General features: G+C 44.3%; 1 protein-coding gene across 3 annotated transcripts in view; it reads right to left on the bottom strand.

Annotated features, from left to right (window-relative positions):
- Window positions 1-26,882, bottom strand: part of LOC138644861 (carboxypeptidase O-like) — a 164,955-nt gene that overhangs the window by 27,014 nt on the left and 111,059 nt on the right. For all 3 annotated transcript variants that reach the window (XM_069733750.1, XM_069733751.1, XM_069733749.1), the window contains one exon: window positions 462-664. In XM_069733750.1, the coding sequence (XP_069589851.1) occupies window positions 462-664 (203 nt within the window). The remainder of the gene's footprint in view (window positions 1-461; window positions 665-26,882) is intronic.

Raw genomic sequence — 26,882 nt, 5'->3', positions numbered from 1 at the left:
GCACCTCAAAAGTAACATAAACGGTTTTAGTGGATGCAAACACATTTGGTGTGTCTTACTATAATGGACCTTTTACTGAGTCTGGCGAGCAGGCCTTAGGGGCAGTTCTACAGGTTTTCTGTGCATTATTTGAAGCCAAAGCAATGAATTAGTCATATAGTCATATACAGACAAAAATTATATAGAAGAGATAGAGATGTTTTCTTTTCTTGAATACATTCATGGTCTTTGACTTAAAATTTCATTAAAAGTCCTGAACATGTAAATATTGATTTTCTTTGTTTTGTTATTATTTTCCATAAAATGTATTTTAATAATCAACTTCCAATTGTAAGTCTACAGTTACATTTATTTTTGTTATTCTCTTTTGCTTTCCTAGAGTGTGAATAATATCCTAAATCCATATATTATCCATATCATTGCTATTAGTTGTCATGATACTAATGTACTATAATACTTACCATTATCTCATGGTCTTTAGAAGGTTCATATGTGTATCCATATGGAAGGAGAATCATCTTTCCATAAGAATGAATAGTGAGGTAAAAAATAACATCTTGTTTAATCGCTTCTATAAGACCTGACAGAGCTTTGGTTTCCGGTTCAGAAACAGCTGATGACCCACAGAAGATATTGCTGGTGCAGTTCATAGAAGCGCCAACAGCTGTAAAACAGTGTGATAAAGACAGTAAAATAAGACAGTAATGTGATTTCATCAGGATTCTAGCTGTCGTTCACATTGTTGCCAATACTGTATGGTTTATGCTCCCTGATCTGCAGATCATGATACCTAGCATGTTATGCTTGTCATAGGTTTTTACAACCCACGTCCATATTACTGAATGCATTACTTTATGGTTATTGGCCTGCGATTACTTTATTGCTGTTAGTGCTGCTCTTCATACTTGTTATTACTGATAAAAACATCTTGACTCCGCTCCAAATGATAATAAAACAAAAAATGTTCTTAACAAAAATGTAAATGTTTAAACAGTTCCATTCAATAAAATGATGACTTTTATTATATTACCACATTTAATTACCATTTATAATCATTGGTCAAAATTGTGTGTGGATTAGTTGTATGGGATAATATTTAAAGGGAACCTGACAGCTGATACATGCTGTCCGATCCATGAGCAGCATGAATCAGGTACTGGCTGCATGATCTCGGCTATACCTGGCTGATATCATACAGCCAGTGCCTGATTTATGATAGCCAAGGATCACTTTAAGTAATGATCTCTTTAAACAAATAAATGCAAATATTACCGCTTACTGCTCAATGTTCATTCAATGTAGAATCACAAATGATTAAAATTCACCTGAACCTGAAGTAGATATAGAGTCTAAATTGCAGTGATGCTGGGACATGTTATTCTTATATTCCATCTATTTGTTAGGGCCTATTCACATGTAAGGCCGGCGTCACACTGGTGTTTTAAACGGCCGAGTGCAATGCGATAAAAAAATCGCTTTGCACTCGGACCAATGTTAAGCTATGGGGCAGCTCTCAGCAGCCGACTTTTTGTCTGCCGTTTTCCTCATTCCGAGACAATCGCAGCATGCTGCGATTGTCTCGGACCGAGGAAAACTCTAGGCTCACTCGCACCCATATAAGCCTATGGGTGCGAGTGAGACAGCGCACACCACTCGGATATCATCCGAGTGATGTGCGTGATAAGCGGACCCCAGCAATGGAGGAGATGGAAAAATTCATTTCTCCGCCTCCTCCGCAGCTGTGCTCCGATCCTCCCTGTGCGAGAGAATCGGAGCACAGACGGATGACACTCGGCTCCTGCTCTGCTGCGATCAGGAGCCGAGTGTCATTAGCATGTCGAATCCGATGCTCTCGCATCGGATGCAATACGCCAGTGTGACGCTGGCCTAAGAGTCATACCTGTGCTGCCAGAGTTTTTCATTGAGAGCACTTTAGCATATATCCCACATGGCTATTGTCATAGAAAACATTAAGATCCAAAATACAGCTGCTTTGAAGGGGCATTCACCCCCCCCCCACCCCCCACCCCCCACACACAGAACTTCCAGTAGGAAAAAGATCTGATATTATAAACCTCTTATAGTAGTAGAATTACACAGTTTAACATATGGGAAGGGAGTAAATTACATATTCCTGAGAAGTGACAGAACTAACTAAAATTCCTTTTGAAGCCCAGAATGCCTGGTATATTTGGAGTTCAGCACAGAAAACATAATAATCCTTATTTTTTTATAGCGCTAACATATTCCGCAGCACTTTACAGTTTGCACACATTATCATCGCTGTCCCCGATGGGGCTCACAGTCTAAATTCCCTATCAGTATGTCTTTGGAATGTGGGAGGAAACCGGAGAACCCGGAGGAAACCCATACAAATACAGGGAGAACATACAAACTCTTTGCAGATGTTGTCCTTGGTGGGATTAGAACCCAGGACCCCAGCGCTGCAAGGCTGCTGTGCTAACCACTGCGCCGCCGTCCATCTGAATGGACCCCTAACAGGTAGCACATGCTTACAAGATTGGTGGAACACCCAGATAACAAAACAGTAAAACACGTAGTTATGTGGTTCTGCCTGTTATTAAAGTGTTACTAACATTTACATTTTTATTTCATAAATCATTAGTGCACATGAAAATAAGAGATTTTGTATTATATCTTTTCAGAGAAATCTGTTCTCTGCTGGGATTGTTGATTTACGCTGTGTGCACACGTTGCATTTTTTTCGTGGTTTTTTCGTGGTTTTTCCCGATAAAAACGCTATAAGGCTGTGTTCACACGTTGCTTTTTTTGCGGTTTTCCCAATAAAAACGCTATAAAACCGCAAAAAAAACGCATACAATAAGCATCCCATCATTTAGAATGAATTCCGCATGTTTTGTGCACATGATGCGTTTTTTCCGCGAAAAAAACGCATCACGGCAAAAAACGCAGCATGTTCATTAATTTTCCGTTTTTTTTTGCGGATTTCCCACTCCAAAATGCATTGGGAAGTGTCCGGAAAAAACCGCGGCAAAAACGCGTCAAAACCGCGGCAAAAACGCGTCAAAACCGTGGCAAAAACGCATCAAAACCGCAGCAAAATAGCGGCAAAAACGCATGCGTTTTTTTTGCGGATTTCTTGCAGAAAATGTCCGGAATTCTCAGGAATTTTCTGCAAGAGATCCTGAACGTGTGCACATAGCCTTATTCTCACAATTCTCCATTTATGGGAAAAATCTGTACTCCGTGAAGACAGATTGTTGTGTTACTGAGACAGGAGATGATTTGGTACTGATCATTTTCAATGTAGAAGCAAGGAGGGAAGAAGAGGGAGAAGTTGGATGCTGAGCTCCTCTCTCCCCCTCATATCTAGGTAGAATCTTACCAGTAGTATCTGCCATCTACTATCTCAGTAATGGAAAAGTGTCTTCACTGAACACAGATTTTCCACCAGCACTCAGAATTTTGAGAATTAATGATCAGTCCTAGTGAAGAAAGAAGCACATTTCTCTGATAAAGATATATTATAAAGTTGCATATTTTCATATATGCTATTGATTTATTAAATAAAAATGAAATTGCTGGTTACACTTTAGCATTATAGATAATACTTTATTATTCACATTTAGTGAATTGCATGTCATGACACCTAGAATGGAAGATTGGTTATAGGGTTTTATAACACATATTCCATATTACACAATACTTTATTGTTATTGGTCTGCAGTTACTTCATTGCTGCTCATTATACTTGTTATTACTGATAAAATGAAATATATTGACTCAGGTGTACAAATGATAATGATTATAGTATGTATGGGAGAACCCCAGCAGATGTCCATGGTGTTACTAAATAGTATGATCAAGACCAATATTACCACTATACAGAGACCCTAGAGTGGTAGATACCACTTCTGCAGACCATATAAGAGAATATAGTACTGTACATCTATATACAGTGACTCACAGGTGACTGTGTTTTCTATGTGGCCAAGGCCGCCATGATGACATTTTCTTTCAGCCATGACTCAGATACAGATTTTGCAATACATTTCATTTCCTATATCTTCAGCACTGCCCCATCTACTCCCAAACTACTCAAGTTTCACATTCTGTTGCTACCCCAATGATGAGCATGTTGTTGCTATAACCCTAGAAAATAATAATGCCACTTGAGTGCCTCTTAAAAATTAACAATGCCCATTTGGCAGATAATAATGAATAATGTAGGCAGTTTGCTGCTCGCTTTAACCAATAATACTGCTCAAATTGTCTTCAATCAATAATGCCTACTGTGTGTAATGTTGTCCCTTCAATAACAATATTTGACATCCTGCCTACTTCAATAATAATGTTGGTCAGAGTGTCTTATAATAAGTATTAATGTCCCAGTAAAAAAACAATAATAAATGCACACTTACCTAACTTTGAATCTCTGACCCTCGGTATTTCTTTGCTGTACTATCACCACTAGAGATGAGCAACAGTTTTCGGAAAATGTTAGTCAATCTCAAATTCGGCACGAACGTAGTGCATTCGGAGTTGTGCTCACTTTCACAAGCATTTTTATTCAAAGTCAGCAAAAGTCGGTCACAATTTAGTAAATCATCGTGTTTCCACTAATGTTTTTGTTATTACTTTGGATAGCATAGTGCTATGATAAGCAGGTGTGGGGGGTGGGAGGACATGTTTGATGAGGGGAGGGGGTGTTTTAGGTCAAAGGAGCATGTGGAGAGGTTACAGCAGCGGCGCCTTTTTTTCTTCCCTTTACTTTTTGTGTGTCGATTCAAAAAATATATCAGGAAGCAGAAACCATCCACAACGTCATGACACAAGGTCTTCTGTGATTGGTTGCCGAAGTATCATGTCCCTGGCCATATAAAAAGCGGACATCTCGTTTTGCTGGCGCTATATGCTCAGAGTCACAGTGCAGAGAGGATTCTCCTGCGCTAGTGCTGCTGAAAGTGAACTTATCCTGTGTGAAATCGATTTCCCAGTACCTACCAGTGTTTACACAACCTACCAGAAGTAGATTGTGCAAAAACTGTGTAGCAGTCTCTGGAAGCCCCATTTGCTACGCCAAATCATTTGTGCTAAAACTGTGTTTCAGTGGCAAATCAGAAGGTCAGATTTCCCCGTAAAAATCATTAGGCCTACTATAGTGGTACAGCCACGAGGCCCAATTAGCTACTGTAGCTCTATTGATCAGTCAACTACCTGTGTTACTATTCTTACATTTTTCTAATAATAGTAGTCTATAAACCTGATGTTTGTGCCATCTGAGTATGGCTGGAATAATTTAAAAAAAATGGAGGTGTTGCATGAGGTGTGAGGTCTCCCACCTAAAAAGGCTTATACCGCTTTCTTAACCACCAGGTCCTCTACTGTGGGTCAATTGATGCCACATTTTCTGGTATGTGCCCCTTATTTTAGCTGTTTTGAAAGATATTTGTCACTCCGTAAGGTGTTGTCTATGCATTTGGTTTTTGCCTCCCATTGAACCTAATGGGGTTTGTGTACGTTCGTCGAACCATTTGGTGAACTGTTTGGCAAAAAGATGTCAGTTTGGTAAATCCAAACTGAACTTAACGTTGACAGGTTCACTCATCTCTAATCACCAGCAATTCACAATGCACTGTTTATCATTGTAGCACTTGTTCTGGTGTAGGGTGGAGAGCCAGGCTAACGGTCCCTCTTGTGTGTCTGGGCTGAAACTATCGGGGCTGTCACCATTATTATGGGGGAAAGAGATTTCTGATCGGAGCAGTTCAGGACACCTGACTGGTGGGGACAGGTCTGACTTAAATAGCGGTGTGCATGGGAAGATGGGGCTTTTTGGTGGAAAACCAGCGTGAGAGCACAGAGAAGTTGACTCCCTCTCGACTTACCCATTCCAGCTATCCGTGCCTTCTCATCCAGTGAGCGGTGTCACCTCGCCTGATAGCTCAGGGCCCAGAAAGATTACTGCACCAGTATGGACTTCAGAGCATTGTGCCGCTCACCACCGCAGAGGTGCTGGACTGCATACTACTTCTGCGGCCTTGTCTGCTGAACTGTTTGTTACTTCCACTGTGCCGCGGACCAAAACCTCTACAACATCTCGTGCCCGGACCAGGAGATCACATGCAGAAGGACCCGGAGGATCCACCACAGCAAGGAGCCAATGCAGCGCCTTTCTGCGGGACCGGATTGGAGACTTCTCATGCTGCCTGCGCCGTCACCGAGGGATCTTCCATCCACCTCTTACCAAGGCCCAGAGACTGATAAGTTGAACGGTTGTTACCTTTACAATAATACCCCCCTTCTTGATTTATTATGGTGTTACATAAAATCACTGTTAACCCTTGCTCTGCCTCCTGTGTGTCACTGCATCCTTCGCACCTGCTAGCATCCTACACTGGAACACCACCATCTCTTGTGGGTCTTGTAAGTCACAGGCCTAAAGTGGCCTTTTAATTTATAACTGAGAATACAGTGATTTATTCCTTGTCTTGCTGTTTTTCATCGCCTACATACCAAAGCTATCAAAGCAGAGTCCAGCAGTTGTGTCATGTTGACTTGAGTTCACTGATAAGAAGACTCTATGTTCAGGAACCAAATGTTCTGGGTGGCAGTCTTTTTTCATTCAGTGTCTCAGAAAGCATGACTATGAGCACTGCAACAACGTAGCATTTATCTAAATCGGAACACTAACTACATTTGCTCATACTTCATACCAACATTGATACGTTTACTTGTGATTTGATTTCTGACATTAAAAGTAGAAATGAACTTGTTTGGAAAACATTTGCTAATCTTCAACCTCACTACGAACATTGCACGTTCAGATTCGTGTTCAGATTCTCGAGCATTTTTCCCCAAAATAAGAAAAATTCAGTCAAAGCTCAGTAAATCATTGAGTTTTCACTAATGCTTTTGTTAGGACTTTGGCTAGGATAGTGGTGCTGAATGATGAGTAGGGGGGATGTGTTTGCTGAGAGGAGGGTTTGGGGACATGTCAAGAGTAGTGGCTGACTGTAGGACTGTATTTTTTAAATTAACTAAATGTGTGGGATTCTGGCTGCTAATCAGGGCACAGAAACCATCCACAAATTCCAGGCACAAGGGCTTCTGTAATTGGCTGCCGATGTCCCTCTTCATATAAAAAGCGTTGTTTTTGCTCCATTTTGTCAGTGTAACAGCACAGAGAGGCTGCTCCTGCTGCTGCTGCAAGTAGTGAAATAGGTAGTTAAGAGGTTTATTGCCAGCTAGTTCAGCTAGATATGATCCTGTGTCAAGTCGACCTTCCAGAATCTAAATCATTTGTGCTAATAGTGTGGTGCAGCCAGGAGTCCATATTTGAGAATCTAAATCATTTGTGGTCATAGTGTGGTGCAGAAAGGAGTCCACTTTTCAGAATCTAAATAGTTTGTGCTGATAGTGTGGTCCAGACATGAATCCACATTTCAGAATCTAAATCCTTTGTGCAAATTGTGTTGTCCATCCAGGAGTCCACATTTCAGCATCAAAATCCTTTGTGCTAACTCTGTGGTCCAACCAGACTATCTCAGCAAATAAATATAGATTAATAATTTGCTGACAGATAACTGACTTGTGTGGGCCTAGGGTTGTGAAAAAACTGGTTTTAAGAGGGGAAGGGTACATCCAACATAAGTGGGAAAAAGCAAGGTCATGGTGAAAGATGGAATAGGCTACTGAAAACTCTACTGAACAAACACTGGCTCGTCCTATCCAAAGACAACTGACAAGTTCTGTTACTGGACGGACTACCCGACTATCATTCTTTGGCAGCCACACAGCGGTACGCCTTGTGGATGATGGCCAGAAAAAGCATGTGTTCCACTGGATGGTAAGCGCTGCATCAAGTGGCCTCTCCTCCTCTTCCTCCACCTTAACATCACACACAGTACAATCCTCAGAAATGGCACACCAATTACCCTTGTTTTCCCCCCACATCACAACTTTTCAACCACCCAACTGTCCATACTGTTCAAATATTTTATGTGCCCAGCTTGGAATAATGGGACAGGTTCTGGAACAGGGCTTGGACCAGCATTTCTAGATCAGTAACAGGTGGATAAGTGACAGGAATAGGCCTGGTGCTCTGAGAGCACTGCCAAATTCAGGAAACCCATATGAAGGATACCCAACTTGGAGTCCAAATAATTCCAAAAATTAGGGGCAGGCACCAGGAAAAGTGGCATCAATTGGTCCACAGTAGAAATTTTATATTAGCACAGCAGCTTTCAGCCATGGGTCATACATAAAGTATCAGGATCTGGGTCAGCATTTAGAGTTTTGAATTTAAGTTTAAATTAATACAATGAGGGTGAGGGACCGGTTTAGGCCTGCTGTGCTGGGAGCCCTGATATACCTCATGCTAAATATCAAACTGCTTTTCTTGCTCAGCCATGCTCAGTTGGAACAAGTCAGCTTCATAGACTACTATTGTTTAAAAAATTTAATGATAGTAACACAGGTAGTTTACTGAAAGTAAGTGCAGGCCTGCCGGTCTGGGAGCTTTACTGCTACAGGCAACACACATGAAGGAGACCCAACTTGGAGTCCAAATATTTCCAAAAAATAGGGGCAGACACCACTAAAGTGGTATCAATTTCCTCAGAGTAGATATAGTATAATGGGGCTCTGACACACCTTCCATTACAGGCAAACCACACAACTTGGAGTCTCCACATTTCAAAAATTGTTAGTAACATCATCAGCAGTAACAACAGTAGTCACAGAACCCTCTACAAAGGTGTCATAGGTCTCACAATACCGTGAGATCATGGCAGCACACAAAAAAAACTACACCTTCGCCTAATCTGCCCAGTCTGCTACTGGGGTGCAAAAGTCATTGGAGATCCATGACTTGTTCATTTTTGATGAAAATTAGGTAGTGTACACTTTCAGGAAACAGCTGGATGCGCTTATCCATCCGGATACCACCAGCAGATCTGAATACATGTTCTGAGAGAACGCTGGCTGCCAGACATGACAGAACCTCCAAGGTGTGACAAGCAAGCCCAGGCCAATGGTGTTTAGTGGTTTAGTTCGCCATCATTACTTTAAGAAATGAAGGTCAGTCAGTCTGAAAAATTGGGAAAACTTTGAAAGTGTCCCCAAGTGCAGTGGCAAAAACCATCAAGTGCTACAAAGAAACTGGCTCACATGAGGCCCGCCCCAGGAAAGGAAGACCAAGAGTCACCTCTGCTTCTGAGGATAAGTTTACCTGAGTCACCAGACTCAGAAATCGCAGGTTAACAGCAGCTCAGATTAGAGACCAGGTCAATGCCACATGGTAAAATAGTTGCTTGGAAACCACTGCTAAGGACAGGCAACAAGCAGAAGAGATTGTTGGAAGACCATTCCCGGTGACTAACTCTTCAAGCTCATTAAGAGAATGCCAAGAGTGTGCAAAGCAGTCATCAAAGCAAAAGGTGGCTACTTTGAAGAACCTGGAATATAAGACATATTTTCAGTTGTTTCACACTTTTTTGTTAAGTATATAATTCCACATGTGTTAATTCATAGTTGTGATGCCTTCAGTGTGAATGTACAATTTTCATAGTCATGAAAATACAGAAAAATCTTTGAATGAGAAGGTGTGTCCAAACTTTTGGTTTGTACTGTATATATGTACACTGCTCAAAAAAATAATGGGGACACTCAAATAACACATCCTAGAGCTGAATGAATGAAATATTCTCATTGAATTCTCTGTTCTGTGCAAAGTTGAATGTGCTGACAGCAAACTCACACAAAAATCATGGAAAGCAAATTTATTAACCAATGGTGGCCTGGATTTGGAACGATACTCAAAATCAAAGTGGAAAATCAAATTACACGCTGTCCAACTTCAGTAGAAGTGCCTCAAAACAAGGAAATGATGCTCAGTAGTGTGTGTGTGGCCTCCAATTGCCTGTATGACCTCCTTACAATGCCTGGGGATGCACCTGATAAGGGGGCAGATGGTCTCCTGAGGGATCTCCTCCCAAACCTGAACTAAAACATCTGCCAACTCCTGGACAGTCTGTGGTGCAACGTGACGTTGGTGGATGGTGCGAGACATGATGTACCAGATGTGTTCAATCGGATTCAGGTCTGGGGAATGGGCAGGCAAGTCCATAGCTTCAATGCCTTCATCGTGCAGGAACTGCTGACACACTCCAGCCACATGAGGTCTGGCATTGTCCTGCATTAGGAGGAACCCAGGGCCAACCGCACCAGCATATGATCTCACAAGAGGTCTGAGGATCTCATCTCGGTACCTAATTGAAGTTAGGCTACCTCTGGCGAGCACATGGAGGGCTGTGCGGACCTCCAAAGAAATGCCATCCCTCACCATTACTTACTCAGTGTCAAATCAGTCATGCTGAAGGATGTTGCAGGCAGCAGATCGCTCTCCATGGCATCTCCAGACTCTGTCACGTCTGTCACATGTGCTCAGTGTGAACCTGCTTTCATCTGTGAAGAGCACATGGCACCAACCGTTTGTGCAGATGCACGCACATTTGTGGCCTGCTGGAGGTAAGTTTGCACTGCTCTGGCAATGCTCCTCCTGTTCCTCCTACTGGAAGAAGAAGAAAGCACCACTCTATATAGTACCGCACTCCACTCTTAGTTATATATATATATATATATAAAAAAAGGTAAACTTTATTGATGCAATAACATTAAAAACATTAAAACATCCTCACAAAAACCCGAGAGATCCTGCCGAAAATATCACTGGTCAAAACATTCATAACATAAACATATAAATATATGTATAGTATATAAGACATAACATGATGCCAAAATAACATGTACATATGACCATAGTTATAATATTCATACAACTAAGTTCTCCCCCCCGGGTAGCCCATCACAACAACAATTGACCCTCATACAATGTGTAATAGCTAGCTACACTCACCAATGCCTGGGGGTAAAAAAGGCACCTGTATGCCAAAAAGATCAATAGCGGTATAATACGCACCGGGTTCCCTGTATGGGAAATATAGTCACTAGGCAAAAAATGATGAGGGTCAGACAGACCTATGGTCAAGCATAGATAGAAGTCCAAATAGCAGAAGAGTGGACTGCTCACATGGCCCTGGAGAAAGATAGGCACCAATAGGACTATGTCAGATGAAGAGATCCAGGCCACAAATAGGCACACACCCGGGGAAAGAGGAAAGGACGGCAAGGATCAGCGTGGGGGTAAACCCTACGCGTGTCACCGTTACCAGGACGGCTTCATCAGGGGAAAGTGTCATAAAAGCAATCAAAAAAGAGTTTATATACCTTTTGGAGTCTGGAGAACGGCGCGCGTGATAAGTGAGAGACCGGAACCGGAAGTGATGTCATAAGGGCGGAAGCGAAAGGGCAGGCGTCCCTGCCAGCAGTACAGAATGCGCACGCGCTGAAAAATATCCAGCGCTGCGCATAATGAAAGCAGGAAAGATCCTACAACTGTGCACAACAATACAAGAAGACACTGGCCAGACATGGACACGGAAGGTAGCAATACATAGGAATAGATAAGACACATATATAGAGCGCTGCGCTTGTGTAAACATGAAGCAGAAGGAAAACCTGACACACAGAGGAAATAATGATATGAGGGTTGGCAAGCAAAGAAAAAAAAGGGAAAACAAGAATCACTATATAATAAAAACAACAAATAAACAAAAGAAAATAATACCCAATAAATAAATAAACATAAAACCAAACAAAACAAAACAAAAAGCAAAAATAATAAACAATAACGAATAAATGAAACCCTCCACAATACTGTATCCCATTTTTATTAGCGAAGCTACAGTCAGTAGGCCGTACACTGAAGATAGGGAATAACTAAGTAAAACCTATGTGGAAAAAGAACCTATATGATAGAAGCTAGACCCCACCAGGCATTGATGTATAAAGACTGAATAAAAATAAGAATGTGCCGTCATGACATACAGGTGAAAAGGAGGGAGAAAAAAAAAAAAAATGGATAAATGATGCCAATAATTCATAAGGTCAAATGCCGCCCAAAAGAAAAACCTGGGAGGCTGCCACGACCCAATATTCCCACCAAACAGACCGAGGCCAACAATATACTCCAATACTCAATAGCAGGATCGTCCAGTCAATCAAAAAGAATACAGGAGACTGTCCATATATATATCCCTGTCAGTCCGACTATCTTCCAGGAGGCGAGCCGGCCTTGATATTATAGTCCAAATGTCCGGAAAGAGGGCCATCTTGACAGTCCAGAATTGTAGGATATCCTCCATCTTTGTGTTCCTTCCAAGAAGAATCTCCTCCGTCAGAAAGAATATAGACGTAGGACAACAAGTGTCACCCAGACATCCTATAGGGCACAAAAATGATACAAAAAAATTTATATATATTGTTACCCAAGAAAGCCTGTAAATAAGAGATCTTCATTGATACCAATAGGAGCCATTGAGCGTAATGAAAAAATCCACCGGGCCTCCGTTTGCAACAATTTACTTTCCAAGGAGCCACCCCTGCCAGAGCCTTTCACCTGTTGTAAGCCTACAACCCTAGTACCTGAACATTGTCCCGCATGTTTCACCAAATAGTGAGATGCCACCGTGGTCAAATCCTTCCTCCTATGGGAGTCCATCACCGCAGTACTAATGGTGGATAGATGTTTTTGAATCCGCCGACGAAGTTGTTGGGATGTCTGCCCCACATAAACAAGTGGACATGGGCAGATGATAGCATAAATTACATTGCGTGATTTGCAATTAATATAGGTATTTAAATGATGTTCTGTCTGGTCCACAGGATTGCAAAATTTATCCCTAACTGGGTGCATATATTGACACATGTTGCAATCACCACAAGGGAATGAACCCTTGAGTGTAATGCCCCGGTTCAAACGTGTTGTAGGCCTGGTGTAATGGCTGTTCGTGAGGATGTCCCTCAAATTGGGTGCTCTCCTTGCCGTCATAAGTGGATGTTCGCTAACGATCCGTGATGTTGTTGCATCCGTAGTAAGAATCTCCCAATGTTTTTGTAAGACATGTCTTACCTGAGACCAGTGGGTGTTGAATCCCGTGATAAACCGGATGGACTTATCAGAAGATCTTTTTGTAGACTTCAAAAGGGAAGTTTGCGATTGAAGTCTAGCCCGCTGGTAAGCTTGCGAGATACACTTGTTCGGATATGACCTCTTCTTAAATCTTAGAGTCAGATCTTGGGCTTCTTCACGGAAATCACTATCCAGTGTACAATTCCTCCTGGTTCGTAAGAATTGACTGACGTCCTCCTTGCACAAAGGTTGTGGTAGCGGTCCTGCTGCTGGGTTGGTGTCCTCCTACAGCCCTCTCCATGTCTCCTTGTGGACTGGCCTGTCTCCTGGTAGCTGGCCTGCCTGTACTGGCCTGTCTCCTGGTAGCTCCTCCAGCCTCTGGACACTATGCTGACAGACATAGCAAACCTTTTTGCCACAGCTCGCATTGATGTGCCATCTTGGATAAGCCTGTGTGGGTTGTTGAGGCCATCTCATACTACCACGAGTGTGAAAGCACAGCCATCATTCAAAAGTGACCAAATCATCAGCCAGAAAGCATTGGTACTGAGATGTGGTCTGTAGTCCCCACCTGCAGAACCACTCCTTTATTGAGTGTGTCTTGATAATTGCCAATAATTTCCATCTGTTGTCTATTCCATTTGCACAGCAGCTAGTGAAATTGATTGTCAAACAGTGTTGCTTCCTAAGTGGGCAGTTTGATTTCACAGAACTTTGATTTACTTGGAGTTATATTCTGTTGTTTAAGTGTTCCCTTCATTTTTTGAGCAGTATATATATATATATATATATATATATATATATATATATTTGCTCCTCGACACCTTCTGCATTTTTGCACATTTACATTGCTTTCAATGGTGTGCTTTAATCATTTTTATATTTTTGATGTGGAGTTACATAACTAACACTGGCAGTTTTGATGAATTTCTGACTACAGATGAATATAAAAAAATGAATCAGTCAATGAGTGCATGGAAAAAATAGCAGCAAGGCTTAAAATTAAAAAGGCAATAATCCCTGACTAGATTCCTGTCATACTCACTCTAACCTGGGGTAGAAGTTCACTGCATATTTTGAATCGCACATCTTCTATTTGGCCTGTGTATTTGGATCCCATGAATTTGATTTATTTTGGTGCTGAAGAGGTTAATAACCCTATCTCTGCTGGTCAGAAGTTTGCAGCTCAATTTCAACTGCTTCAAATCTAGTCCTTTTCTCTTACTATAAAACATGGCCAGACCCTCCCTGGTGAATTTCTAAATACAGATGAATGTAAAAAACATGAATCGATCAAGGCAATAATCCCTGAAGTTGCAACGCTGAGAGATGGAAGTTGCAATGCTGCTGCAACATCGCCAGGGAGGCAGCAGCTGTAGCCAACTTGCAGAAATGGCCTTAAACGCGGCATGCTTTCACAAGTTGCTCAGGCAGATCTGGGAAAGTTTGAAGAAACCACTGAGCCGCTAAGTAGAGCACGTGGGCTAGGCAAGGTATGTGTGTGAGGTTACCAAGCTTCAGAGCTGCCACCAGGTTACTGCCATTGTCACACAAGACCATTATTGGTTGTAAGATCAAGGGCTATAGCCACAGATCAGTCTGGTCTGTTGGAACTGTCAACAACTACGCGGCAGTGTGCGGTTTGTAACCTAAGCAGATTAACTTCAGCACAGCTTGTGCTGTTGTTAGATGAAGGGTGAGGAGAAAGAGGGCCCACTGTTGTGAATTCTGTGGTCGAGCTCCCTCCTGTGGTCACAAGTGGTACTTCGGCTGATTCTGTCTATGGGCTTCCGTTGGTGGATGTGAGTGGTACTGCGGCTTCTGAGTTTCCTTCCTCAGGTGATGAGGTTAAGTCGTTAGGTGCTGCTCTATTTAACTCCACCTAGGGCTTTGATCCTGGCCTCCAGTCAATGTTCTAGTATTGGTCTTGCTTCCTCCTGGATCGTTCCTGTGGCCTTTCTATCCTGCATAAGCTAAGTTTTGCTTGTGTTGTTTTTGTTTGCTGTTTTTTCTGTCCAGCTTGCTATATTGGTTTTTCTTGCTTGCTGGAAGCTCTGGGACGCAGAGGGAGCACCTCCGTACCGTTAGTCGGTGCGGAGGGTCTTTTTGCCCCCTCTGCGTGGTTGTTTGTAGGGTTTTGTGTTGACCGCAAAGCAATCTTTCCTATCCTCGGTCTGTTCAGTAAGTTGGGCCTCACTTTGCTAAATCTATTTCATCTCTGCGTTTGTAATTTCATCTTAACTCACAGTCATTATATGTGGGGGGCTGCCTTTTCCTTTGGGGTATTTCTCTGAGGCAAGGTAGGCTTATTTTTCTATCTTCAGGGCTAGTTAGTTTCTCAGGCTGTGCCGAGTTGCATAGGGAGCGTTAGGCGCAATCCACGGCTGCCTCTAGTGTGGTTGGATAGGATTAGGGATTGCGGTCAGCAGAGAGGCGGGGTGGCTCAAAGAATTGATCAATTGTTTGCTAAATGTCTCATTTTGAAAATACAGTTAGAAATTAATATGTGCATTTGCACTTCATGTATTGCGTCTTAACCTTAGGCTGCGCTGGCTTCTCCCCTTTTTTTGCCCAGCAGAGTTTCCACATCTCAGAGCTCGTCCTATGTTTTTTGGTTATTGTCAGGTCACTTTGTGTGCTCTGAACTTCAAGGTCCATTGTGGTTCTGAATTACCTATTCATAACAGTACTGGAGGCCCAAAGTACTAATGCTTCTCAATAGAGGGAAAAAAGAAGTTCTGAGACCATTTTTTTTTCTTTGCACTGTGTTTTGCCTTTTTTTTCCCCTAGACATTTGGGTGGTTCAGGACACAGGTGTAGTGATGGACATTAAAGGTCTGTCTTCATGTGTCGATCATCTCACTGCAAGAGTACAAAATATTCAAGACTTTGTGGCTCAGAATTCTATGTTAGAACCAAGAATTCCTATTCCTGATTTGTTTTCTGGAGATAGAGCTAAATTTCTGAGTTTCAAAAATAATTGCAAACTGTTTCTGGCTTTGAAACCTCGCTCCTCTGGTGACCCAGTTCAACAAGTTAAGATCATTATTTCTTTATTACGTGGCGACCCTCAAGACTGGGCATTTTCCCTTGCGCCAGGAGATCCTGCATTATGTAATATTGATGCATTTTTTCTGGCGCTCGGATTACTGTACGATGAACCTAATTCAGTGGATCAGGCAGAGAAAAATTTGCTGATTCTGTGTCAGGGTCAGGATGAGATAGAGATTTATTGTCAGAAGTTTAGAAAGTGGTCCGTGCTCACTCAATGGAATGAATGTGCGCTGGCAGCTATTTTCAGAAAGGGTCTCTCTGAAGCCCTTAAGGATGTCATGGTGGGATTTCCTATAACTGCTGGTCTGAATGAGTCTATGTCTTTGGCCATTCAGATCGGTCGACGCTTGCGTGAGCGTATATCTGTGCACCATTTGGCGGTATTATCTGAGCATAAACCTGAGCCTATGCAATGCGATAGGACTTTGACCAGAGCTGAAAGGCAAGAAAACAGACGTCAGAATGGGCTGTGTTTCTACTGTGGTGATTCCACTCATGCTATCTCCGATTGTCCTAAGCGCACTAAGCGGTTCGCTAAGTCTGCCACCATTGGTACGGTACAGTCGAAATTTCTTTTGTCCGTTACTTTGATCTGCTCTTTGTCTTCCTATTCTGTCATGGCATTTGTGGATTCAGGCGCTGCCCTGAATTTGATGGACTTGTGACCGCTCACGCGACCAATCACAAGCCGCGACGTCATCGAAAGTCCTTAACGCTCTCATTCTTAGGAACGGAAGCATGGCAGTTGCAGCGGTGACAACCAGGGCGCGTCCGAGGGTAAGTATATCAATATTTTTTATTTTTATTCTTTATTTTACACATGAATCTTAATCCCGATACTGATTCCTGATATCACAAAAATATCGGAACTCGGTATCGGAATTCCGATACCGCAAATATCGGTGATACCCGATACTTGCGGTATCGGAATGCTCAACACTACTTGTAATGTTGAACAGTAAAAATAAAAAAAAATACATTTTCCCGACAAAAATATATTTTGTTTAGCCCCAAATTTAGTATTTCCTCAATAAATACATCTGGGGTTGAGGTGACCATATTGAAACCTCAGGTGGGTCACATAATTTTATACAATTGGACAATGAAGAATGGAATAATTATATTTTTACAACTAAAATTTGGTTGTAAGCAGTACTGGTTATACATGAAGCATCCTGGAGCACAGAATTTTCAATAATAGTTTGGTGAATTTATATTGGGGAGCGATGGCCATTTGGCTTTTTCAGAGCCTTTGTGCTACCAGTAAGCCCCCTATATTTCCATTAACAGATAATGAACAGGAGTTATGACTTGCTTTTTTGTGGATTGAGTTGAAGCTTTTATTGGAAACATTTTACAAAACAATTTGGATCACATTTATCATTTAGCATTCTACATTGAGCACTTACAGTGGGGTTTCCCTTTAAATTTCCAAGTGACGTAATTCAGATGAAATCCCCGAGGGATCCATTCACTATAATGAGTGAGCAGAGTTACTCTGGATGCCATCGGGCCTATTTTCAGTGGTGTCCTTTTTTCCAGAGGTGCAGAAAACTGTGTCTGACTGCACTTTTATTCACTCCAAATAAAAAGACAGACACTACTGGATCACAGGTCAAACGGTATCCACAGTGCCTCCAGCTGCCTCATTATAGGAAATCTTATGCCATGGGTTCCATCTGAATCATGTATTTCAGAGATTTGCACGGAAACCCCGATGTAAGCACTTAGCGCAGAGCACAGGATAAATGGGAACCGAGCCTTACTGCGATCTTTGGGAGGCAGAATGAAAAATTCAACAGCAGGTGAAGAATTGGTTTTATTTATTTTTTACACCACTCTTCATATGGTATAAGTGATTAAATGACTTCATTCTTCGGGTTGGTGCGATTATAGCAATTTCAGGTTTATATCCATTTTTTCTGTTTGGCTGTTGTCACACACTTAAAGACACTTAGTTTTTTGCATCATCACCTTTTGAGAGCTATAATTGTGTCATATTTCAGCTAACAGAGTCATGTGAGGGCTTGTATTTTGCGGGACAAGTTGATGTTTTTATTGGTACAATTTTCGGGCACATGTCATTTTTTGATTGCTTTCTATTCCAATTTTGAAAGGCAGAATAAACAAAAAACAACAATGCAGGTATTGTTTTTGGGCCTTTTTTATGCCGTTGCACATGTGGCAAAATTGTTATGGAAGCTTTATGTTAGGCGTCGAGTTCCCGCTACTGCACAGGGGGAATCTCGAGCCACCTCCGCTGCGGTCTCCCATTCTTGTCCAGCCGCAGTGGAGTCTGCTCAGCAAAGACGTCGGTCCCAGCGTCTTGCTCATTTTCACTCTGTTCTGAGAGTTACTGCTGCTTCTCCAGTCTCTGCCATTAAAGTCAGTGCTGGTCAGCAGTGAGCTGACGTCTCTGGGACTAAGTCCTTGTCTGCACGTACTGAGCATGCCCAGGGTAAGATCTCCCGTTGGAGATCGAGGGTCATGTGCTCAGGCTCTGCAGCACATTCTATTGGTCCTCTTGGCAGGTCTTGGAAGGGCAAAGGTGCTGTGGCCACTTCCTGTGCTGCTGCTATATAAACTGCGCATGACCGCACGGCCATGCGCTAGTATTGTCTTTCAATCGCTAATGTGTGTATGTTGTGAGTGCAAGTCGTCCTTGGATACCCCTACCCTATTGAATGACTGTTCGCGGAAGGTGTATGGCTGCTACCTAGCGCCCGTCTTATCCTACAGCACTAGTCACACATTATAGCGTCCAGTTGCTGTGACCGCCAGTACGGCGCCGTGCACTTCCTCTGTGCTTTCCTTACCCAAGCCTGGGTGGTTAGTGGCGTTCGTCAGTGCGGCACTGCATGCACTCTTGTGCCTTAATATTGCTCTTCAGTTTCCTACACACCCAGTTGCGGTGTTGTGCCAGCAAGGGTCTAATCGGACTATAATCCTAGTTGGGGTTGAGTTCGCTGACTACTTGCTCGCGCTTTAGGTACGGTACCGCGGTCCTGTGCCTTAACAGGATTGCTTCTTTCACGCTGGGTGAGGTTAACCGACGCGTGTATACTTTAGTGTACCGCCATATAGTCTGCTAATTGCTAGCAGCAGGTTTTCACCTGCACGGTGGACCCCGGACTGCGAACGCATTTATACCATCTGTCTTGGTGCGTTCCGCCAGTCCTAACAGAATACGAGCGCCAGGGTCTGGCTAGTAAAATGGCGGACGACCAGCGTTTACAGCGGTACATCCAGCAGCTGGAGGGAAGGTTGGCGGCTCTTGAGCGTTCAACCTCAGCTGTGGATGTTACTGCTGTCGCTGTTCAGGCTGCAAGTGTGGCTGCAGCTACCTTGTCCACTGCCGTCCCTGTACCGACACTATCACGCCTCCCGCTACCAGAGAAATTTTCTGGTGACAGTAAGTCCTGTAGGGGTTTCGTGAGTCAGTGCTCAATACATCTCGAGCTTCTGGCCTCTCGTTTCCCTACAGAGCGGGCTAAGGTGGGCTTTATAATTTCCTTATTGTCGGACAGGGCGTTGCAGTGGGCTACGCCGCTGTGGGAGCGTGGCGATCATGTGGTGCAGAGTGCTCCGTTATTCCTGAGCACTCTGAAACAGGTCTTTCTAGGACCTCGTGTCACCCATGACACGGCGCTCCAACTGTTGGCACTGACTCAGGGCTCGTCCTTGGTCAGCCTTTTTGCCATCCATTTCCGCACTCTAGCATCTGAGCTGGAGTGGTCAGATAAAGCCCTTATCCCTATATTTTGGAGGGGGCTGGCTGACCACGTTAAGGATGCTCTTGCCACTAGGGAGATTCCCGCCACACTGGAAGAGATAATAACAGTATCTACTCGCATCGACCTCCGTTTTCACGAGCGGAGGTTAGAGCGAGCCCAGTGTAGGCAGAGGTTTCGGCTGGCTCCCACCTTCGCCAAACCTTTGGAATCTCCAGTCCAGGCTCCTGAGTTCCAGGAACCTAAGGTGGTGTCACGAGCGGGATCTAAGTCCCAGACCGCTCGTGCACTCCAGGGTTGCCATGTATGCCAACAGTCAGGACATCTAGCCACCAGATGTCATCAGCGGTCGAGGAAACGTCAGCGTCTAGTGGTAGTAGGTGGAGGTGCACTAGACACTGCGACGTTTGCCTCCAAATTGTCCTTTAAGGGGACAATTACCTTTGGCTCATCCTCCCACTCGGTAGACCTCTGCGTGGATTCTGGGGCGGAGGGCAATTTTATGTCTTCTGCCTTCGCCCAACGTCACGCAATACCCCTGGTTATGCTATCTCAACCAGTATCGGTATGAGTGGTGAATGGGTCGACACTCCCCGCACAGATAACACATCAGACCATCCCTGTTACTCTGTCCATGTCGCCATCCCATCAGGAGATTATTTCTCTGCTCATCATTCCTGAGGGTATTGATGAGGTCCTGTTGGGGATACCTTGGCTACGGTACCACTCTCCTCACATCGAGTGGTCCTCAGGCAGAATTCTGGGATGGGGTGAATCATGTGGGGGTAGGTGTCACCGAGAGTGCGTTCAGGTTGCTACTACTGAGGTACCCGCAGATCTATCCTCTCTCCCCAAGCAATATTGGTCTTACGCAGACGTGTTCTCCAAAAAGGCGGCGGAGACCCTTCCGCCCCATCGCCCCTATGACTGTCCTATCGATCTCTTGCCTGGTGCGGAGCCTCCCCGGGGTCGAGTTTATCCATTATCTCTCCCGGAGACGGAGGCCATGTCTCAGTACATTCAAGAGAATCTGGCAAGAGGGTTTATCAGGAAGTCAGTGTCACCTGCTGGGGCAGGGTTCTTCTTCGTGCAGAAGAAGAATGGGGAACTACGTCCATGCATAGACTACAGGGGTCTTATCGCTATCACCGTTAAGAACAAGTATCCTTTGCCCTTGATATCCGAGCTCTTCGATAGGCTTCGGGGAGCTAGAGTGTTTACTAAATTAGATCTGCGGGGTGCTTACAACCTGATTCGCATCCGTGAGGGGGACGAATGGAAAACGGCGTTTAACACCAGAGATGGGCACTATGAGTATCTGGTGATGCCCTTCGGGCTCTGTAATGCCCCAGCCGTTTTTCAAGAATTTGTCAACGACATCTTCCGGGATATGCTTTCCACCTCAGTTGTAGTCTATCTGGATGATATTCTCATCTTTTCTCCAGATATTGACTCCCACCAGAGAGATGTTGGCAGAGTCTTCGACCTCCTACGGGCAAACTCTCTTTACTCTAAGTTGGAGAAGTGTATGTTTGAGCAGGAGTCTTTGCCGTTCCTGGGCTATATCATCTCCGCCCAGGGATTGGCTATGGATCCTGCCAAACTACAGGCTGTGATGGACTGGCAAGAGCCCCATTCTCTTAAAGCGGTGCAGCGCTTTATGGGGTTCATTAACTATTACCGCCAGTTCATTCCCCACTTCTCAACTCTGGTAGCTCCCTTGGTAGCCCTCACCAAGAAGGGAGCGAATCCTAAATTGTGGTCGGAAGAGGTCTCCAAGGCCTTCACTTCTATTAAGTCCCACTTTGCTAGTGCTCCCATCATACATCGTCCCGATGTGGATAAGCCATTCCTAATGGAGGTGGATGCCTCATCCGTTGGTGCTGGAGCAGTCCTCTATCAGAAGGATGCTCAAGGTCGGAAGCATCCATGCTTCTTCTTCTCTAAGACCTTCTCACCAGCGGAGAGAAACTACTCCATCGGGGATAGGGAGCTGCTAGCAATGAAGTTGGCCTTTTCAGAGTGGAGACATCTTCTGGAAGGTGCGCGGTTTCCCTTCCAGGTTTACACTGACCACAAAAATTGGGTCTACTTACAAACAGCCCAGCGGCTAAATTCTCGCCAAGCCAGATGGTCCTTGTTCTTTTCCCGGTTCCACTTTTCTCTTTATTTTCTCGCCGGGGAGAAGAATATTCGTGCTGATGCTCTCTCTCGCTCCCTTATGTCAACTGAAGAGGAGGAAGAGGAGCCTCGGCTTATTGTTCCTTCTGAGAGCCTGAGAACCGTAGCGCCGGTTTCGCTTGAGTCTGTGCCTCCGGGCAAGACTTTTGTGCCCATTAATTTGCGACCGGAGGTTCTCTCTTGGGCTCATTCGTCCAGAGTGGGTGGACACTTTGGGACAAAGAGGACATCTGAGCTACTGGCGAGGACGTACTGGTGGCCGCATATGGTCCGGGATGTCAGGGATTATATTCTGGCGTGTGTCTCCTGCTCCAAAAATAAATCTCCGTGTCAAAGGCCAGCTGGGTTGCTCTATCCCTTGCCGGTGGCAGATAGGCCCTGGGAGATGGTCGGGATGGACTTTGTCGTGGGTTTGCCCAAGTCTCGCGGCTGTACCATCATTTGGGTCATCACCGATCATTTCTCGAAAATGGTGCATTTGGTGCCGCTACCACGGTTACCTTCTGCACGGGCCTTGGCTGCGTTGTTCATTAAGCACATCTTCCGCCTACATGGTATGCCTGACAAAATTGTCAGTGACCGGGGTCCCCAGTTTGCGTCTCGGTTCTGGAGAGAGCTATGTCGTCTTCTCAGTATTGAGTTGAATCTCTCTTCCGCTTATCATCCCGAGACGAATGGGTTGGTAGAGAGGGCCAACCAGACCTTGGTCACATACCTGCGACATTTTGCTTCAGCCAGGCAGGATGACTGGGCATTCTTGCTATCATGGGCAGAGTTTGCGCTGAACAACGCCGTAGCCGACTCCACTGGACAAACCCCATTCCTCCTCAACTATGGTCAGCATCCACGGGTACCTGTGCCTATGCCCGTGTCTTCCGCAGACTCCAGGGTGGCAGACTGGGCTGTGGAAGCACGGGATATTTGGGACCGCACTCAGGATGCCATTCGGGCCTCTAAGGAGAGAATGAGGTCCTCCGCCGATGCTCATCGGCGCCCCGCTCCGACCTTTGCTCCTGGCGACTTGGTGAGGCTCTCCGCCCGTAACATCAGGCTGCGAGTTGAGTCCACTAAATTTGCTCCTCGCTACTTGGGTCCCTTCAAGGTCCTCAAACAGGTTAATCCTGTGGTCTACCGTCTGGTCCTTCCTCCACGCCTTGGTATCACCGACACCTTTCATGTGTCCCTCCTTAAGCCCGTATACATGTCCCGGTTTTCTGAGTCATCTGCCGGGACATCGGGTTCATCTACGGACGATTTCAAGGTGAACGCTATCTTGGGGTGCAAGGTGGTACGTGGCAAAAAAATTTTTTTGGTGGACTGGAAGGGTTACGGCCCTGAGGATAGGTCCTGGGAGCCTGCTGAGCACATTCGGGCTCCGCAGCTCATTGCTGCCTTCGAACGTAGCGAGGCCCAAGGAGGGGGGGCCCTAGGAGGGGGGGTAATGTTAGGGGTCGAGTTCCCGCTACTGCACAGGGGGAATCTCGAGCCACCTCCGCTGCGGTCTCCCATTCTTGTCCAGCCGCAGTGGAGTCTGCTCAGCAAAGACGTCGGTCCCAGCGTCTTGCTCATTTTCACTCTGTTCTGAGAGTTACTGCTGCTTCTCCAGTCTCTGCCATTAAAGTCAGTGCTGGTCAGCAGCGAGCGGACGTCTCTGGGACTAAGTCCTTGTCTGCACGTACTGAGCATGCCCAGGGTAAGATCTCCCGTTGGAGATCGAGGGTCATGTGCTCAGGCTCTGCAGCACATTCCATTGGTCCTCTTGGCAGGTCTTGGAAGGGCAAAGGTGCTGTGGCCACTTCCTGTGCTGCTGCTATATAAACTGTGCATGACCGCACGGCCATGCGCTAGTATTGTCTTTCAATCGCTAATGTGTGTATGTTGTGAGTGCAAGTCGTCCTTGGATACCCCTACCCTATTGAATGACTGTTCGCGGAAGGTGTATGGCTGCTACCTAGCGCCCGTCTTATCCTACAGCACTAGTCACACATTATAGCGTCCAGTTGCTGTGACCGCCAGTACGGCGCCGTGCACTTCCTCTGTGCTTTCCTTACCCAAGCCTGGGTGGTTAGTGGCGTTCGTCAGTGCGGCACTGCATGCACTCTTGTGCCTTAATATTGCTCTTCAGTTTCCTACACACCCAGTTGCGGTGTTGTGCCAGCAAGGGTCTAATCGGACTTTAATCCTAGTTGGGGTTGAGTTCGCTGACTACTTGCTCGCTCTTTAGGTACGGTACCGCGGTCCTGTGCCTTAACAGGATTGCTTCTTTCACGCTGGGTGAGGTTAACCCACGTGTGTATACTTTAGTGTACCGCCATATAGTCTGCTAATTGCTAGCAGCAGGTTTTCACCTGCACGGTGGACCCCGGACTGCGAACGCATTTATACCATCTGTCTTGGTGCGTTCCGCCAGTCCTAACACTTTATTCTTCTGGTCAGTACAATTAGGCTGGAGTCACACTCAGCGTAAGACAATACGGTCTGTATATTACGGCCGTAATACGCTGAAAAGTCCCCAAAATAGTCGTCCGTAGCTCCTCCGTAGGCAGGGTGTTTCAGCGTTTTTTGCGCATGGCATCCTCCGTATGTAATCCATATGGCATCCGTACTGCGTGTTTTTCTCGCAGGCTTGCAAAACCAACATACGGCTATAAAAGGGATCCATGTGTAAAAAAAATATATATATATATATATATATATATACTGTCTATATATATATATATATATATATATATATATACAGTTAGGTCCATATATATTTGGACAGAGACAACATTTTTCTAATTTTGGTTATAGATATTACCACAATGAATTTTAGACAAAACAATTCAGATGCAGTTGAAGTTCAGTCTTTCAGCTTTCATTTGAGGGTATCCACATTAAAATTGGATGAAGGGTTTAGGAATTTCAGCTCCTTGACATGTGCCACCCTGTTTTTAAAGGGACCAAAAGTAATTGGACAGATTCAATAATTTTAACTAAAATGTTCATTTTTAGTACTTGGTTGAAAACCCTTTGTTGGCAATGACTGCCTGAAGTCTTGAACTCATGGACATCACCAGACGCTGTGTTTCCTCCTTTTTGATGCTCTGCCAGGCCTTCACTACTGTGGTTTTCAGTTGCTGTTTGTTTGTGGGCCTTTCTGTCTGAAGTTTAGTCTTTAACAAGTGAAATGCATGCTCAATTGGGTTGAGATCAGGTGACTGACTTGGCCATTCAAGAATATTCCACTTCTTTGCTTTAACAAACTCCTGGGTTGCTTTGGCTTTATGTTTTGGGTCATTGTCCATCTGTAGTATGAAATGACGACCAATCCGTTTTGCTGCATTTGGCTGGATCTGAGCACGCAGTATGGCTCTGAATACCTCAGAACTCATTCAGCTGCTTCTGTCCTGTGTCACATCATCAATAAACACTAGTGACCCAGTGCCACTGGCAGCCATGCATGCCCAAGCCATCACACTGCCAACGCTGTGTTTTACAGATGAAGTGGTATGCTTTGGATCAAGAGCTGTACCACGCCTTCGCCATACTTTTCTCTTTCCATCATTCTGGTAGAGGTTGATCTTGGTTTCATCTGTCCAAAGAATGTTCATCCAGAACTGTGCTGGCATTTTTAGATGTTTTTTAGCAAAGTCCAGTCTAGCCTTTCTATTCTTGATGCTTATGAGTGGCTTGCACCATGCCGTGAACCCTCTGTATTTACTTTCATGCAGTCTTCTCTTTATGGTAGATTTGGATATTGATACACCTACCTCCTGGAGAGTGTTGGTCACTTGGTTGGCTGTTGTGAAGGGGTTTCTCTTCACTATGGAGATCATTCTGCGATCATCCACCACTGTTGTCTTCCGTGGGCGCCCAGGTCTTTTTGCATTAATGAGTTCACCAGTGCTTTCTTTCTCAGGATGTACCAAACTGTAGATTTTGCCACTCCTAATATTGTAGCAATTTCTCGGATGTTTTTTTTTCTGTTTTTGCAGCTTAAGGATGGCTTGTTTCACCTGCATGTTGAGCTCCTTTGACCGCATGTTTACTTCACAGCAAAACCTTCCAAATGCAAGAACCACACCTCAAATCAACTCCAGGCCTTTTATCTGCTTAATTGAGAATGATATAATGAAGGGATTGCCCACACCTGTCCATGAAATAGCCTTGGAGTCAATTGTCCAATTACTTATGGTCCCTTTAAAAACAGGGTGGCACATGTTAAGGAGCTGAAAATCCTAAACCCTTCATCCAATTTTAATGTGGATACCCTCAAATGAAAGCCGAGAGTCTGAACTTCAACTGCATCTGAATTGTTTTGTTTAAAATTCATTGTGGTAATGTCTGTAACCGAAATTAGAAAAATGTTGTCTTTGTCCAAATATATATGGACCTAACTGTATATATATATATATATATATATATATATATATATATATATATGTCAGTAGACACATATATGTATATATATTATTACTTCATACAGCGCTAGATGGCTTTAAAGCCGGCAATTCAATTGCCGGCTTTTCTCTCTAACACCGCTGCGTATTTCTCGCAAGTCACACTGCTGGTCCGTGTGTAATCCGTATTTTTGGGGCTTCCATAGACTTTCATTGGCGTTTTTTTGCGCAAAACGGTGACAAAAACGCAGCATGCTGCGATTTTCTACGGCCGTAGAAAGCCGTATAATACTGATCAGTAAAATATGGCAGATAGGAGCAGGGGCATAGAGAATAATTGTGCCGTTTGTTTGGCGAGTTTTACGGACGTATTTTCTGCGCTCTTACGTCCGTAAAACTCGCTAGTGTGACTCCAGCCTAACAGTGATACCCCTTTTATATCTTTAGGTTTTGGCGCTTTTGCCCAATAAAAACTATTTTATAGAAAAAATATTTATTTTTTTATTACTCAATTATGAG

Source organism: Ranitomeya imitator, chromosome 7 (assembly GCF_032444005.1).
Source record: "Ranitomeya imitator isolate aRanImi1 chromosome 7, aRanImi1.pri, whole genome shotgun sequence".
In the NCBI taxonomy this organism is placed as follows: domain Eukaryota; kingdom Metazoa; phylum Chordata; class Amphibia; order Anura; family Dendrobatidae; genus Ranitomeya; species Ranitomeya imitator.
Note: the sequence above shows the minus strand (reverse complement) of the source record. Positions and strands in the feature narration are given on the sequence as shown.